The sequence below is a fragment of the Rattus norvegicus genome, chromosome 9 (genome assembly GCF_021556685.1).
Source record: "Rattus norvegicus strain SHRSP/BbbUtx chromosome 9, alternate assembly SHRSP_T2T, whole genome shotgun sequence".
In the NCBI taxonomy this organism is placed as follows: Eukaryota; Metazoa; Chordata; class Mammalia; order Rodentia; family Muridae; genus Rattus; species Rattus norvegicus.
In genome coordinates this window covers 7,900,474-7,914,970 of record NC_141542.1, presented here as the reverse complement: position 1 = coordinate 7,914,970, position 14,497 = coordinate 7,900,474, and the positions used below count along the sequence as shown (strand labels likewise).

The 14,497-nt window shown below is 42.3% G+C and overlaps 1 protein-coding gene across 1 annotated transcript; it reads right to left on the bottom strand.

Annotated features, from left to right (window-relative positions):
• Positions 1-223: 223 nt before the first annotated feature.
• Spetex2el1 (Spetex-2E protein like 1) lies at positions 224-7,152 on the bottom strand. The gene is given in 6 exon segments (XM_087569094.1): positions 224-487; positions 843-1,026; positions 1,694-1,825; positions 2,798-2,957; positions 3,689-3,842; positions 7,117-7,152. Coding segments are annotated over 6 exon segments (930 nt in total).
• Between the last annotated feature and the right edge of the window lie 7,345 nt (positions 7,153-14,497).

Here is a 14,497-nt window from a genome sequence, read left to right as displayed (position 1 = left end):
TTGTTGAGACACCTAGGCTTAAAGGACTAAGTTGGAAAATGACTGGACAAAATTGCTTGTCATTAACTGGCCTCCCTGCATGATCCCTAAGATGCAGGTCAGCACAGCAATACACTTTTCTGGGTGAGAATTGGGGGTACATATGGCTAACTTTGTTCTTGAAGTCTCAAATCTCTCATGCCAACCCTCAGCCTTTGAGAAACCTTTTCACATCCTTATTCTTCTAACCAGCTTCAGACTGTAAGGCCCAGATATGAACTCTCCAGGAGCACTCAAATAAGACAGGACTGACATGCTGCTCCTCAGGCTCTGTAGTTACCCAAGATCTATGAAGCATGCAGACACCTTCTTCATATACAGGGAGAAGAGGGGAAGAAGGACAACAGCCACCACAAATGACAAGGACAACCTTTTCTCTGCCATTTCTACATGCGTCTTCCCCCGGGAAGATTCTGGTTTGACTTACTTCCTGGAGTCTCAAACGTCCCTGTAAAGAAAATGAGCTCCAGACTTTTGCTTCATCCCTTAAAGCCCTGTTCTAGTCTAAAGAGGGGCTCCCACATAGCACCCTCCACACATAATGACATGTAGTGCTCTGCTGTGTGATCAACCTATTTCCCTTACTAAACTGCAGATTCGAGAAGAGCAGGAGCTTTTGCTTTCCAAACATCCCGTTTCTTGAAAAAGGGCTATCTCCACAGAAAGCCTTGTAAGCCATCACATAAATGAACACTTGGATGAGACCTAGGTCAGGACATGGATCAGTCAATAGACAGTTACATTGGTTTGTCTATGGTTATGGTAAGACATGAGGACAACCTGACCCTGAGGCCTAATCCTACCTGCTGTTGCTTGGCTCTGGGGTCACAGATGTTCATTCTGGCCTCTTCACAGAGCCTCTTTGCCTCCACAGAGGATGCTGACAGTTCAGTCTGCTCCACCAGCTGTTCTCTCTTCTCATTCAGCAAAATCTGTATTTAGTTCTTCAATTGAGTTTGTTCACACAGGAGCTGGGAGTGCCTGATGCTGAACCACAAACAAAAAATGGTAAATGCCAGCCAGCTTCTATTTGCCTCTCACTCTTGCAAGTCCAATCATGCCATCAAGGGTCCTCATCCCCAGACATCCCCAGAATAGAGCCACACTATACAAGTTAGCACCAATTAGAGGAGGGAAATCCAGAATCCACATTCCACATGAATCAAAGTACTTCTGATAATCCTGACACTAAGACAGTTTATATAAATCAAGGAAGAAGAGATGGTCCATATGGGTGCTTATATGTCCATGGTATGCTAAAACTATCTTCACATAGTGGGGAAATCCCCTCCAAGGGGTAGTTGAAGACCCAATAGCTATACAATCTTTCCATGTGTTTCTCATGCATCACAGATATGTAAATCTCCTGTCAGAAACCAAGAAGGTCAAGGTTGATTGATATTCACCTAATAGAACAAATCTTTACTATCTAGAAGATCTTTAATGGGGAAAATAACAATTGGAGTGTTTTCTACACCCTTCACATGTAGGACAACTGAGTCCAAGAGCTACAAATCTAAGACCCTTGCAGGAGGCAGGCTTCTTATTAAGAGTCAGACATTACAGAACCAGAGCCCTGACTTTGGTTCAAAGTCATACAGGACAGAAGCATTTCCTGCCTAGTGCTGGGTTCTCATCTCTGTCAGTGACTCACTGGTAGGAACTGTTCACTTGTATGAGCTCCTTGTACCTCTCCATGGCATCACTTATTGAGTTGGTCATCATTTGCATAGCCATCATTCTCCTCTCATGTTCGGATTGAAGTATTGGCAATTCGACATCCAGCCTGTGTTAGGGCATGGCCCAAGGAAGAAATAACAATCTGAACTCATGATTTCAGAAATAGGTGAAATGTAAAAAAAAAAAATCCAATAAAAAATTCAAATTCAAGAAATGAGGGGGAAGAATGTGGCAAACACAAAGACCAGAGCAAAAACACAACAGTGAGACTCCAACAACATTTCTTTCAAGGAAATATTTCCACGTAAATCAGCAAACATATTTTGAAATAAGGACTCTTTAAAAGGCTGTGGAGATATGGTTCTCCTCTCTACTGGAGTGGCTTGGGTCCAACACATAGTTGTGATGACATTTCTTTTGTTTTGAAAACAGGGATTCTCAAACCTTGTTTCCTACTGTTCCCTGAATTACCAGAGGGCATAACTACTTTGACAGGGAAGAGGATTTGTAACCCCTCCTTCCCTCAGGAGGGTCCTAACTACCGCCTAAGTAAATAGAAGATGCAAAGTGCTCTGTTGATCCCTGTGGGCTTCCATACCATCATGACCTGCAAACTGTCCATCACACAAATCCTCAGATCCCAGTAAACTCCCCAGACTCCCTGACCGTGAGCATAAAACCCACAAACACTTTCACATACATACATACCAACCCATATAAAACACAAGGAGAATCCCAACTACATGCATGGAGGTGCCATAGAATCAGTGTATAATGAACAAAATCAGAGGAAAAGAGTGATGACGTGCAGGCATTTCATTCCCTCACTTAGAGGCAGCAAGTGTGACCAGGTCCTTCTAGCTGTTGACAGAACCAACGCTAATCCAAGGAGCTCAGGGTCAAGTACAAAAGAGGTTGACCCTAAACACGCAGCACCTAGCTTATCTCACAAGCAAATGCCTGCCAAGCCTCTTTAAAATCCAGGATGAGAGGTGAAACTTGTCGAGCTATGAGGAAATCTTGGGTTAGCAGAGAGAGAGCACAAGACAGTGAACAGGTTACTGGGCATAATGACTACCTGAGGTCCCAATCATCATAGATATAAAAGTCCAGGATTTGATAAAGTTCATCCCTCTCGAATTTACACTTCTGGATTCCAAGTTTGAGTTCCTCCAGTTCCTTTCGACACTTCTCTTGCTCACTGATGACATTTTGGGATGATGTCTTCCTACCAAATCCTGATAGATAAATAGATAGATAGATAAACCCAAGTGAATTTGCATATTTTATGGCCCGTGGGCAGAAAACATCATTCTGAATCCCAAAAGGAGGTTGAGGAAGGGGAAATGGTAGAGACTGGGTGAATCCCTGAAAGAACAGATAAGCTTTCTTGAACTGGATTCTTAAGCTATGTCCCTCTTCCCAAGCTCTAATGCCATTCACGTGCCACACTCACTATTACAGGACCCCTGACACTGAAAGTTATAACCTGACTGAGACATAAACATCTGGGACATTGTTATCTCATATCAGCTGTGGTGCAGATAATCCTGGAGTTCATAATGCTTAGCACAATCAAGCTCTAATCGTGCGTGTTCCAGCCCAAAGTGTCTGAGAACTCAATTCATTTCTAGGGATGCATCCTTCCTTGTTCTCACCATCAGGGACTTATGTAACCTACAGTAATCTAGAGGATGAAGTGCTTCAACTCCCAACCATGGATGGTCACATTGTTAATCTCACAGTGCCTCCTCCTGCCATTCATTGACACTCACAATTAAAAAGCTTCCAGAAAAGAAACTGAAGGCTTACCACTTTCTGGCTTTCTCTCAAATTAATGATCAGGAACTCCTGACTCTTGGTTTGTCTTTGAGAAATCCCAAGGCTCCTGCTTGTAAGGCCTAGTCTTAGAAGGCACATCTCAAACCTACCTCCTTGAGGATGTTCCCCAACTCTGCCCAGGACTCACCAAGCCTTCCCCAGAATGATTTCCTCCTTCCTGTTTTACTACAGAGGAGGTCATCCTCCTTCTGCCTTGGTGTGGTCTCTCCTTGATCTCCCCTTTCCTTTCGAAATAGCTTGAGCAGCTGGCGAATCTTGCCTGCTTGTGAACCCAAAGGGAACTGAAGGAATATCCCAAAGGCAGTTGGTGTCACCACAACACTGGTGACATCACAGAAGCTTCTAGGGATCTCTTAGATACAATAGATTGTCCAGTGAAGGGCTTACTGATGATGTCACTGGGAAGTTCTATGGTCTACCTTCTAACTAGCTCTCCCCAAATGGATCATTTTCTGTGGGGGCCCTTTCCTCCAGTCTCTCATATGTCACTGGGAAAACTGTTTGGCAACCTGTATTCCAAAGCTAGATGTTTCTCTCTGCTTCATTAGAAGTCATCATTGCTTTTGCTGGGGAGAGTTGCTTACAACCCTGAATTAGGGAACAGATTTTTCTTAGCACCCAAATCTCTAGGGACCAAGGAGGAGGGAGTTTTTTTCTTAAAAGTAAATCTACTACCCAAGATAATACATGTGACACACATTTCGATTCCTAAGGTTTTCCCTTTTTCTGGAGGCCAATATATTCCTTCTAGACCCCTGAGTGTATAAAACCTGGGAATATTTGATTGCTGTGCAGTCCTTGACAGCTGACATTGTTTCCATTTACATATCCATGTATGTCAGAAAATAAATGATCTATAATCCTATATATTGCAATAAAAACTCCTTTTTCTTGGGAACATACAGATCACCTACAGGGCATATATAAAATAATAAGTTTCTGTACCTTTTATATATTAAGTTGAACATCCTCCCTTTCACAAATATAACAAGACAATTAACTTGGACATCACTGAGCAAACGTAAACCTGGACCTCGTGTTACCACATTGTAACCACATACCCATCCCTTCTCCAATATCATTCTTCCTGAATTTCCAAGTCCAATCATGAGGATATTGGGGCTACACACTGAACTTTTACTCATAGCAAACATAAAAAGCAGGCGGATGGGCAGGGAATGGAATGGCCTAAGGTTAGGCTAAACCTCAATTTTAATGGGTCCATAAGTTCAGGAGGGAGTCCATTTGGCATTGTCATCTGTGGCTTCTGTGTCCTTATCCCGGGTGTGCTGACTCTGTGATAATATGCCACCTAACCTCACAGATGTCAGGGTGAAAAGCATGTATGACTTTTCTGGGAAGAACTCTGCCTTTTCCTAGCATCTGGAGTTATACAACATCTCTATGCAAAGCTCAGAAGAGAGGAGTAGAGATGTGCGTGCCTTAGAAGTTGAGGATCTTTTCTTCTGATTAAGGCACATATTTTTCCTATGTAATTTTTCCCTTGCTCTTTCCCTAATGATGGTTGACTTCATTCCTGGCCTGAAGTAAACTGGATTCCAAGGTTTTGGATTAGGGAAGCCCCTCTTTTAGAGATGACAGGCCCAGCAAGGGATCACACTGCATACAGGTTCCTATTCCCAAGGAAGTTGTTGCTGCAGAATCACAGCATGGGGGCAGCAGCACAGGATATCTCCCAGCTTTCTCTCCTGCAACTGCTGCAACTGTAATAAGGCTGTTTGTTTGTTTGTTTGTTTGCTTGCTTTTTATTGCAAATACCTACAAAGCTGGTCAGAGTTAATACATGCCTTTAATCCTAGCACCCACAAGGTATTTTTGTTTTTGTTTTATTTCATTTCATTATTTTTGTATTTGTTGTTAGGATTCTTATTGTTTTCTTTGGTAATTCCCCCTTACTATTCACTCTGTATCTAGAATGTGAATCCCAATGCTCTGCATGGTCCTATTATTCATGTTAAGGATTTTATTCTTACCACCAACACTACAGATGATCACATTATTTACTTTCAAATCAGGAAAACAGGCATAAAGAAGAGAGATATGCTGTTTGGACTCAGGTAAGCAGGCAATCAGGAGTGTAGGATGGCTTTCCAATGTTTTGGATCAAGTAACCTTCTGTTATTGAGATGAAAGGCCTCTGCTGAAGCTTCCAGTTGAGTAACAGAGAGCCTGGAAAGGCTGAAAGAGTGGTTGCACCTTGAAGGTGAAGGCTGGCCCTTCAGTGCCTCTGCAGCCTGAGGCAGAGTTCTGTTTGGAACACAAGAGCACTTGGCCAGAGATCATAGGGGACTGCATTTTGGTTGAGCCCTGAGACCTGGATGAGCACTGGCATCCACAGTCCTGATAAAGGGAAGCAGAGCCACATAGATGTGAGGGAACAATGGATCTTTGATCTGTGTGTTCTTCACTGCATTTATCTTTGCTCTATACATAGTATATGTAAACGACAAGGGCATCCTACTTTATCACATCTGGTCTCTGTAGATGTTAAAGCATGTGCAAGTGTAAACACAGTAGAGTTAGTTCAGCAATACATTGTGTCCCATTTTGTTAAAGATCTTTATTTTATTTCTATTTATATATTTTTTTCTTTTTCACTTTACTTTCTGCTCACTGACTACTGATACCTAAATACTCTCTCCCACAATCCTTCCCCAATTCTCCTGGCACAGTCTTCTCTGAGTGTATGAGGGTCAACTGTCTCAGTACCTCCCTTCTTTTACCAAAGCCTTTCCTGGGGGCATTGGTGAGGATGCTGGTTTAGAATTCCTTGGACTTGGCTTTCTTCATGCTCCAATTAGCTGGCTATGGGAAGTTTGTGAAGAACTGTCTGTGAACCTGGTACTTCCTCCAGGTGGTACACAAGATATTAACAATGGCTTTGTTAATATTCTTGAGAGTATATTTCAATCAAACCTCTCCTACTAGTATCCTAACAATGACAAAATTAATGGGAGGCCATTAATTCAAGGCCCATACCTAAACACATTAACAGCAATACAGAGCAAGCCAGTATCTAACATTAAAGAAATGGAGAGAAATGTGAAGCAATCCCTCTAAATCAGGGCCTAGGCAAGGCTACCCACCCTCTCCCTACTTATTCAATATAGTTCTTGAAGTCCTAGCCAGAGAAATGAGCTCAAAGGGATACAAATTGGAAGGGAAGAATTAAAGTATTAAATTTGAATTTTACTTAGTATGTTAAATCCAAAGCGTATTAAAACTCCAAAGTAAACAAAACAGGTCTTCAAAACTCCAAACAGAGAAGTATCAAACTCTTAAATCAATCTTTTTTCTTTGCCTTTCTGTTATCAAATTAATAGAAATCTTAACACTCCCATATTAACGTCCGACGACTTTAGAAATACATGAACTCTGTTCCTATTCCTTAATACTACTGTGTTTAATGCATGTTTTGAAATAGCTGTTTCTTGAATAACACCATATAAACCCCCACTGCCATCTCAAAATTTTCAGAAGTTAATAGAGACGACACCATCTTGTATGTTCAGGTTGTCTATACACACAACTCACCTTTTCCTGATTCTGATCCAAACTCTCTACAATCATCATACAGTAGATTCTTAATTGGTTATCATGAATTTTTCTAAGTAGAACTTATTGAGAATGTGTGTATGGAAGAGGTAATACAACAGAACACAACAAACGTGGACTTAGTCAAAATACCTACATTTATGTCTCTTACTAAGTTAAGTTATAAGCAGCGTGCTTACCAGAGTGGATCTCTGACAGATTACTCTGAGAATGACTAAAATTGGTGAACTCATTTTATAAAGTATAAAGTAGTATGCTGTATTTGAATTTGTTTCAATGAAGTTAGAAAAGTCTTCCCTCTAAATTTTACTATCTTAGCTGACTTTATTAACTGAATTGAATTTTAAATTATGACACACCCACTCAAAATTGATTTATGAAACTTAATAGGTAAATACTGAATATTAAGGGAAAGCTAGAATACATAACTTTTTATATGTGTGCATACATATCAAGAAGTTAAAAATGTCAATTGGTTTTTAAAAGATTAACTTAATAAAAAAACTGTAGAATTGAAAAATTGTCAAATCATTTTTTGCTTTTATCTACTTAAGTCCACATTTGCTATTTTGTTTTCCTATATGAGAACTACCTTATTCCTTTGAAGAGTAAATCCCCTTTGTGATATTTCATTCTAGTGAAATGGCAGGGAGTGAGATTATTAAATTTTTTCCTTCTTTTAATATCTTACAATTTAAGTTTTATTCTAAATGGAACTATTATATATGCTATACATCTTGGACCATTTAGAACCGGACATGATTTGCTTTCCTAACAGACAATCTATCCATTTCTACTCAATTTTTTTTATTCAAAAATAAAATCAAAACATAAAACATTAGTTCTCTAATTTTTATAGGATTCCATTTTTCAATTTCCCCTTCTTGTATGGATGAATTTAGAATATAGTTTCATTTGATGGTTCCTTTTACTGGTGTCTGTACCATAATATGTGGATATATTTCAACTTAGAAGTGTAATATTTCACCAGTTATCCAGAGTATAAGTTATAATGCACCCATTCTCATTACTGTGGGGGTAATTATTACATGGCTAGGAACATTTCTGGATGTCACCTGTGAAGTAAATTTTGGCATCTGGTAGGCAGCCAGGAATATTTCCGTAAGAAAAGATTCCCTTAACAAAGCATTACTGGGATCAAAACCTGTACAGGGATGTGATAAAAAATCCTGTCATTTACCTCAGTGGTAGAGTGCTTGTGTGACAAGCACAAGGCCCTGGGTTCGGTCCCCAGCCCCGAAAAATAGAAGAAAAAATCCTGTTATGGTTACCTCTAGAACTAAAGATCAAAATAATTGTTTAGGAGTGAACGACCCCCGGAGCGGGGAGACCCATGCTCAAGTCTCGGGATGACACGACCCCCAAAAACTCACGTGAGACCATCCTTGCTGTAATCACACGAGGTTTATTAATGGGAACCAGTGCACTAGGGTCGAGACTTGTATCCCACTAGGGGCAGTGGAGTTTGACCCCAAAAGGCTGGGAGAAAGGGTATTTAAAGGGAGAAACCACAACCTGAGGAGGCAGGGATTGTGTCATTGGAAAGTGTCGAGAATACTAATGAAAAATCATAAGGAGGAGCTTCCTGTTTCTCAAGATTGTTAAACTTTATGGTCCATCAGTTCCTGGGAGGAGCTTCTTGTTTCTCAAGATTATTCTCTAAGATTTTAACCTAACTTTATGGTCAGCTAGTACAGGTAGAGGGCAGGGTCTGGAATTTGAGATATTTGGGGCTTTTTTAAACTTCTGACTTCTTAGCTGCATTTTTTTATTCTTTCATTCCCTACTTCTTCTAGTGGCTAGTTCTAATCATAGAATTAAATTTTAGTATCTTTATAATATTGACTTTTTTGTCCTCCTAAAGCATGATACTGTTGGCATAACATCAAAATCTGAACTGTATTCACTCTTTCTCTAATGAAGGCAACTAGTTTCTTTAACACACGTGGACCTATAATCAGAAGCAGAAGCAAAACTAGAAGGGTCCCATAAGGGAAGATATCAGAGTAGTCATCCAAGGAGATCTACTAAACCAGCTCTCGAACCATTCCTGATGCGCTTCTCTGTCCTCTGTCTTTTGTCTAACCTTTCTCTAAGTTTTTTCATGGAGTCTTTAACTACTCATGAATGGTCTCCATAGAAGCAACATTCTTCTTTCAGTGTAGCACACAGACTCCTTCTTTAAGGAATATCAGGTCTAACCTTCTCCTTTTCTGAAGGACTACCTCTGAGAGGGAGGTTAGGTATTCTTGGAGGTCAGCTAAAAAGTCTTTTTCACTCTATTTATATCTGAGTCAATGGTAGTTCTGAATTCTCTATAAGCCTTGCATTGCAGGCTGTCCTTGTACTGCCCTTGCAGCACCTAGATAGCCTTAACCCTAAGTAATTCTCAACTCCTTTTTTTTTTTTTTTTACTCAGTCTTTAGCATCAGGATTCCAATCTGGACACTATCTAAACCTACACACCAAGGTCATGACTGTCTTTTAGAACTTCTAAACTTATACAGATTGTGATCCCTGAGGGACAGTCCCAAGAAGTGTTAGGAGTACTAACATATGCAATGTTACATCATTTGCAATACAAAGCAAGCCTATCCCCACACCTATCCCGAGGGAACCCAGGGCAAACATGAAATTCTTGTTTCTAAAACACACTCCTCAAGTGAGCATTATAGCAACATCCCAGTCACGACTCTGATGTATCCACTTATCTGATATGCAAGTCTAGGGAGCTTTTTGAAGATCTGAGTGTCCCTCTAGGTCCCAGCTCTCAGCCCCAACAGCTAGTATGCGCCTGGTGAGGGCTGAGACTTGATGGCTGTCAGGGTGGTCAGCAGCACCAGGTACGGTCCTTTCCAGTGAGGCTCGAGTGTCTGGGCTCCGTGTCGTTGTATGTAGTTGCAGTCTCCGACCTGGAACTGATGAGATGTCTCAGAGGTCCCCGGGGCATAGGCTGCTGCCAGCTGTGAGCAGATTTCTTTCTGTATCACCTGTAGGTCTTTTAGCCTGGCATACAAATCATTATTACTATGACATGTTGGTTCAGTAACATCATCTAATACAGTCAGAGGAGCTGAGGCCTCATATAAGATCTCAAAGGGGGTAAGGCTGTATCCAGAAGGGATATTTCTTGCTCTGAAGAGAGCAAGAGGGAAGGAGTACCACCCAGTCTGCGCCAGTCTCCATGGTCAATTTGGTCAGGGTCTCTTTTAGAGTTTTATTTATTTACTCTACCTGTCCTGAACTTCGAGGTGTGTAGATACAATGTAATTTCCAATCAACCTCTAAATACTTGGCCACACCCTGGCTTACCTTGGCAACGAAAGTAGGGCCATCGTCTGACCAGATTACCTTGGGCACTCCAGACCTGGGGAAGATTTCTTCCAGTATCTTCTTGATGACTACCGAGGCCATCTCTTGCTTGGTGAGGAAAGCTTCTATCTATTCCTGGAAAGGTATCTACAACCACTAGGAGATACTTGTGATCATATTTTTCTGGTTTTATCTCAGTGAAGTTCACTTCGACTTTTCACTAAACTCTCTAGGTCTCTTTGTCCCGTTTGCTTGCTAAGCATTCACTTACTGACATACCTTATATTTTTTACTGCCTCTCTGGCTAGAATCTTAAAGTCTATTACATACACCTTAATTACTTGGACAAGCTTCTTATCTACGTGAGTCCATTTTTGTATTTGGCAAAGTGAGTCTTTTGTTTGTTCTCTGAGGAATATAGTTTTCCCTCAAGTGTGCCATTGTCTTTTTTTTGTTTAAGCAATTTGGGCCTTTTAACTTCTGTTGTACATTTTAAGTGAAGCCATCCCTTAGTCCGATCCCAGTTCCCAGTGGCTGTCTTTTGCAGGCCTGTAACCGGGATAGGCTCCTGCATAGCCATTTCTCGAGCCACTTTATCTGCTTTGTTGCTGCCCCATGCCACTGAATCTCTTCCTTCCTGATGTCCTGGGCAATGAATAATACTCACAGTTGCTGGCTTCATCAGGGTACCCAAGAGATGGCAAAGGCATCTGTGGCACTGATGTGCTGGGGGGTTGGGGTTCAGCCTTTCCAGATGACATTGTGTTGTCCACCACGGCAGCACCCTCTTATCTCTGACCTTCATGAAGGGAACTGTTCCTGTCTGTAGACAAGGCAGCCTTGGCGTTCAGCAGGGGTCAATCAGCCAGTCACAGAGGTCTTTCCTCCACCCATGTGGGCTTCTGCCAGTACTTGACACTCCTGCTATGGTGGCTCCAGGTCAGGATTGGGCAGCAAGGTGACCAGATTGCCCCCAACCGGTGGAGAATCTAGTCCACGGCAGCTGACCAGTGGTCCCATCGTTTGGGACGTCCTATTCAGAGGCAAAACATCAGCCACTCTATCACAGTTTAAGTCCTGAATTGGGTGATAATTGTTAGTGTCCGGCTGGCAGGAACGGTGTGTTCCAGGCAGAATGGCACTAAGCCATACATCTCCCAGCATCAGGTGCTGGTGCACTGAGACAGGTCTTAAGCTCCACATACACATTCTGCAGATATGCATACACATGGCCTCACCCAGCCATTTCAGCCCACACAAGCCATTTTGGAGAGCAAATTTCTCATGAGCAAGGGATAGGGGCAGTCAGGGATGACCATGAACTAGTGGGTTACCCGGCCCATGCCAAGGTCCACTGTTCTTCGGGCAGTCCATAAGTATTGTTTGTTGCCAGTAGCCCCCTGTACCCAAGGTCTTTGGATACTGGCCCACTGGGGGATAGGAGCATAGAGTGTTGGGTCCCTGTATCCACAAAACAACTGGGCGGGCTTCCCTTCTATCTCTGCGCATAGCCAGCATTCTAGGACCGAGAGGTTCTCCAGTGGCCCCTCTTGTTCTTTCTGGGGCAGTCCCTGTCCCAGTGTCCTTTTTCTTTGCATTAGGCACACTGATCTTTAGCCAGGAATTCTCTTCTGTTGCCAGGTACTGTCTTCCTAGGTTCCCTAACTACTGTGGCCAGTATATGTTCCTCTCTTCTCTTTTATCTCTCTTTAGCTCTCTAGCTTCCTCTTCTTTTTGTCTCTTTTCTTCCCTAGCTTTCTGCTCTCTTTGTCCTCTTTCTTTCTTTCTTTCTTTCTTTCTTTCTTTCTTTCTTTCTTTCTTTCTTTTTTCAGTCTCTCTGTCTGCATCTTCTTCTACAGCTATTAGGTGCTGTCCACTTTTGTGCACAGACCCTGAACCACACATCAACCTTATTTTCTCTGCAACTTACAATAACTCTCTCAGTGACTTAGCTTAACCCTTCAAGTTTCTGCAACTTTTTCTTCATATCTTTTCTTACTTTAGCCAAATTGGTGGGACATTTTTTCAGCCCCTCAGAGATCCACCATTGGAGTCTGACGGTAGACCTGGTGCTCCCTACCTTTAGGCATATTGAAGTCAACAGGCAGAAGTGAGGGCCTTCCATCCGTGTCTGGAATATTTTTTGTGGCCTCTAGTAGGATTCTGTATTTCCTGTAACAGCTACTAACAAGCATCTCAAGTGGGATGGAGAGAAAACAAGAGTCCAGAAAATAGAGGTCTGCCGAACAGGACAAATAGCATTCAGTCACACAGAAAGACAATCAAAAGATTAACAGACAAAAAATAGAAGTGCGCACAAAAACAAAAACAAGTGGCTACTGTGAGATCACCACAAAACTGAACTAATTTAGAAGGGAGCTTACAACGACAGATGAAGGAGAGCGAATTTCACATCATTCTTCCTTCTCAACCACAAACAGATGAATGACAGCAGATCAAAAATAATGGTTAAGCAGCAGCTCTCTGCTCCCAGACCCAGTGAGAGAGAGACCCAACCGCCTGGTCAGGTGGGCACTCCTGAGGCTGCAGAGCGGAAGAGACCACCAACTCTGCTCACCCCTGCCCACATCCCTGGCCCAAGAGGAAACTGTATAAGGCCTCTGGGCTCCTGTGGGGGAGGGCCCAGGAGCGGCAGGACCCCTGTGCCTGAGACACCGCCAAAACCTGAAAGAAACAGACCGGATAAACAGTTCTCTGCACCCAAATCCCGTGGGAGGGAGAGCTAAACCTTCAGAGAGGCAGACAAGCCTGGGAAACCAGAAGTGACTGCTCCCTGCACACACATCTCGGACGCCAGAGGAAAAAAGCCAAAGACCATCTGGAACCCTGGTGCACTGAAGCTCCCGGAAGGGGCGGCACAGGTCTTCCTGGTTGCTGCCGCTGCAGAAAGCCCGTGGGCAGCACCCCACGAGCGAACCTGAGCCTCGGGACCACAGGTAAGACCAAATTTTCTGCTGCAAGAAAGCTGCCTGGTGAACTCAAGACACAGGCCCACAGGAACAGCTGAAGACCTGTAGAGAGGAAAAACTACACGCCCGAAAGCAGAACACTCTGTCCCCATAACTGACTGAAAGAGAGGAAAACAGGTCTACAGCACTCCTGACACACAGGCTTATAGGACAGTCTAGCCACTGTCAGAAATAGCAGAACAAAGTAACACTAGAGATAATCTGATGGCGAGAGGCAAGTGCAGGAACCCAAGCAACAGAAACCAAGACTACATGCCATCATCTGAGCCCAATTCTCCCACCAAAACAAACATGGAATATCCAAACACACCAGAAAAGCAAGATCTATTTTCAAAATCATATTTGATCATGATGCTGGAGGACTTCAAGAAAGACATGAAGAACTCCCTTAGAGAACAAGTAGAAGCCTACAGAGAGGAATCGCAAAAATCCCTGAAAGAATTCCAGGAAAACACAATCAAACAGTTGAAGGAATTAAAAATGGAAATAGAAGCAATCAAGAAAGAACACATGGAAACAACCCTGGATATAGAAAACCAAAAGAAGAGACAAGGAGCTGTAGATACAAGCCTCACCAACAGAATTCAAGAGATGGAAGAGAGAATCTCAGGAGCAGAAGATTCCATAGAAATCATTGACTCAACTGTCAAAGATAATGTAAAGCGGAAAAAGCTACTGGTCCAAAACATACAGGAAATCCAGGACTCAATGAGAAGATCAAACCTAAGGATAATAGGTATAGAAGAGAGTGAAGACTCCCAGCTCAAAGGACCAGTAAATATCTTCAACAAAATCATAGAAGAAAACTTCCCTAACCTAAAAAAAGAGATACCCATAGACATACAAGAAGCCTATAGAACTCCAAATAGATTGGACCAGAAAAGAAACACCTCCCGTCACATAATTGTCAAAACACCAAACACACAAAATAAAGAAAGAATATTAAAAGCAGTAAGGGAAAAAGGTCAAGTAACATATAAAGGGAGACCTATCAGAATCACACCAGACTTCTCGCCAGAAACTATGAAGGCCAGAAG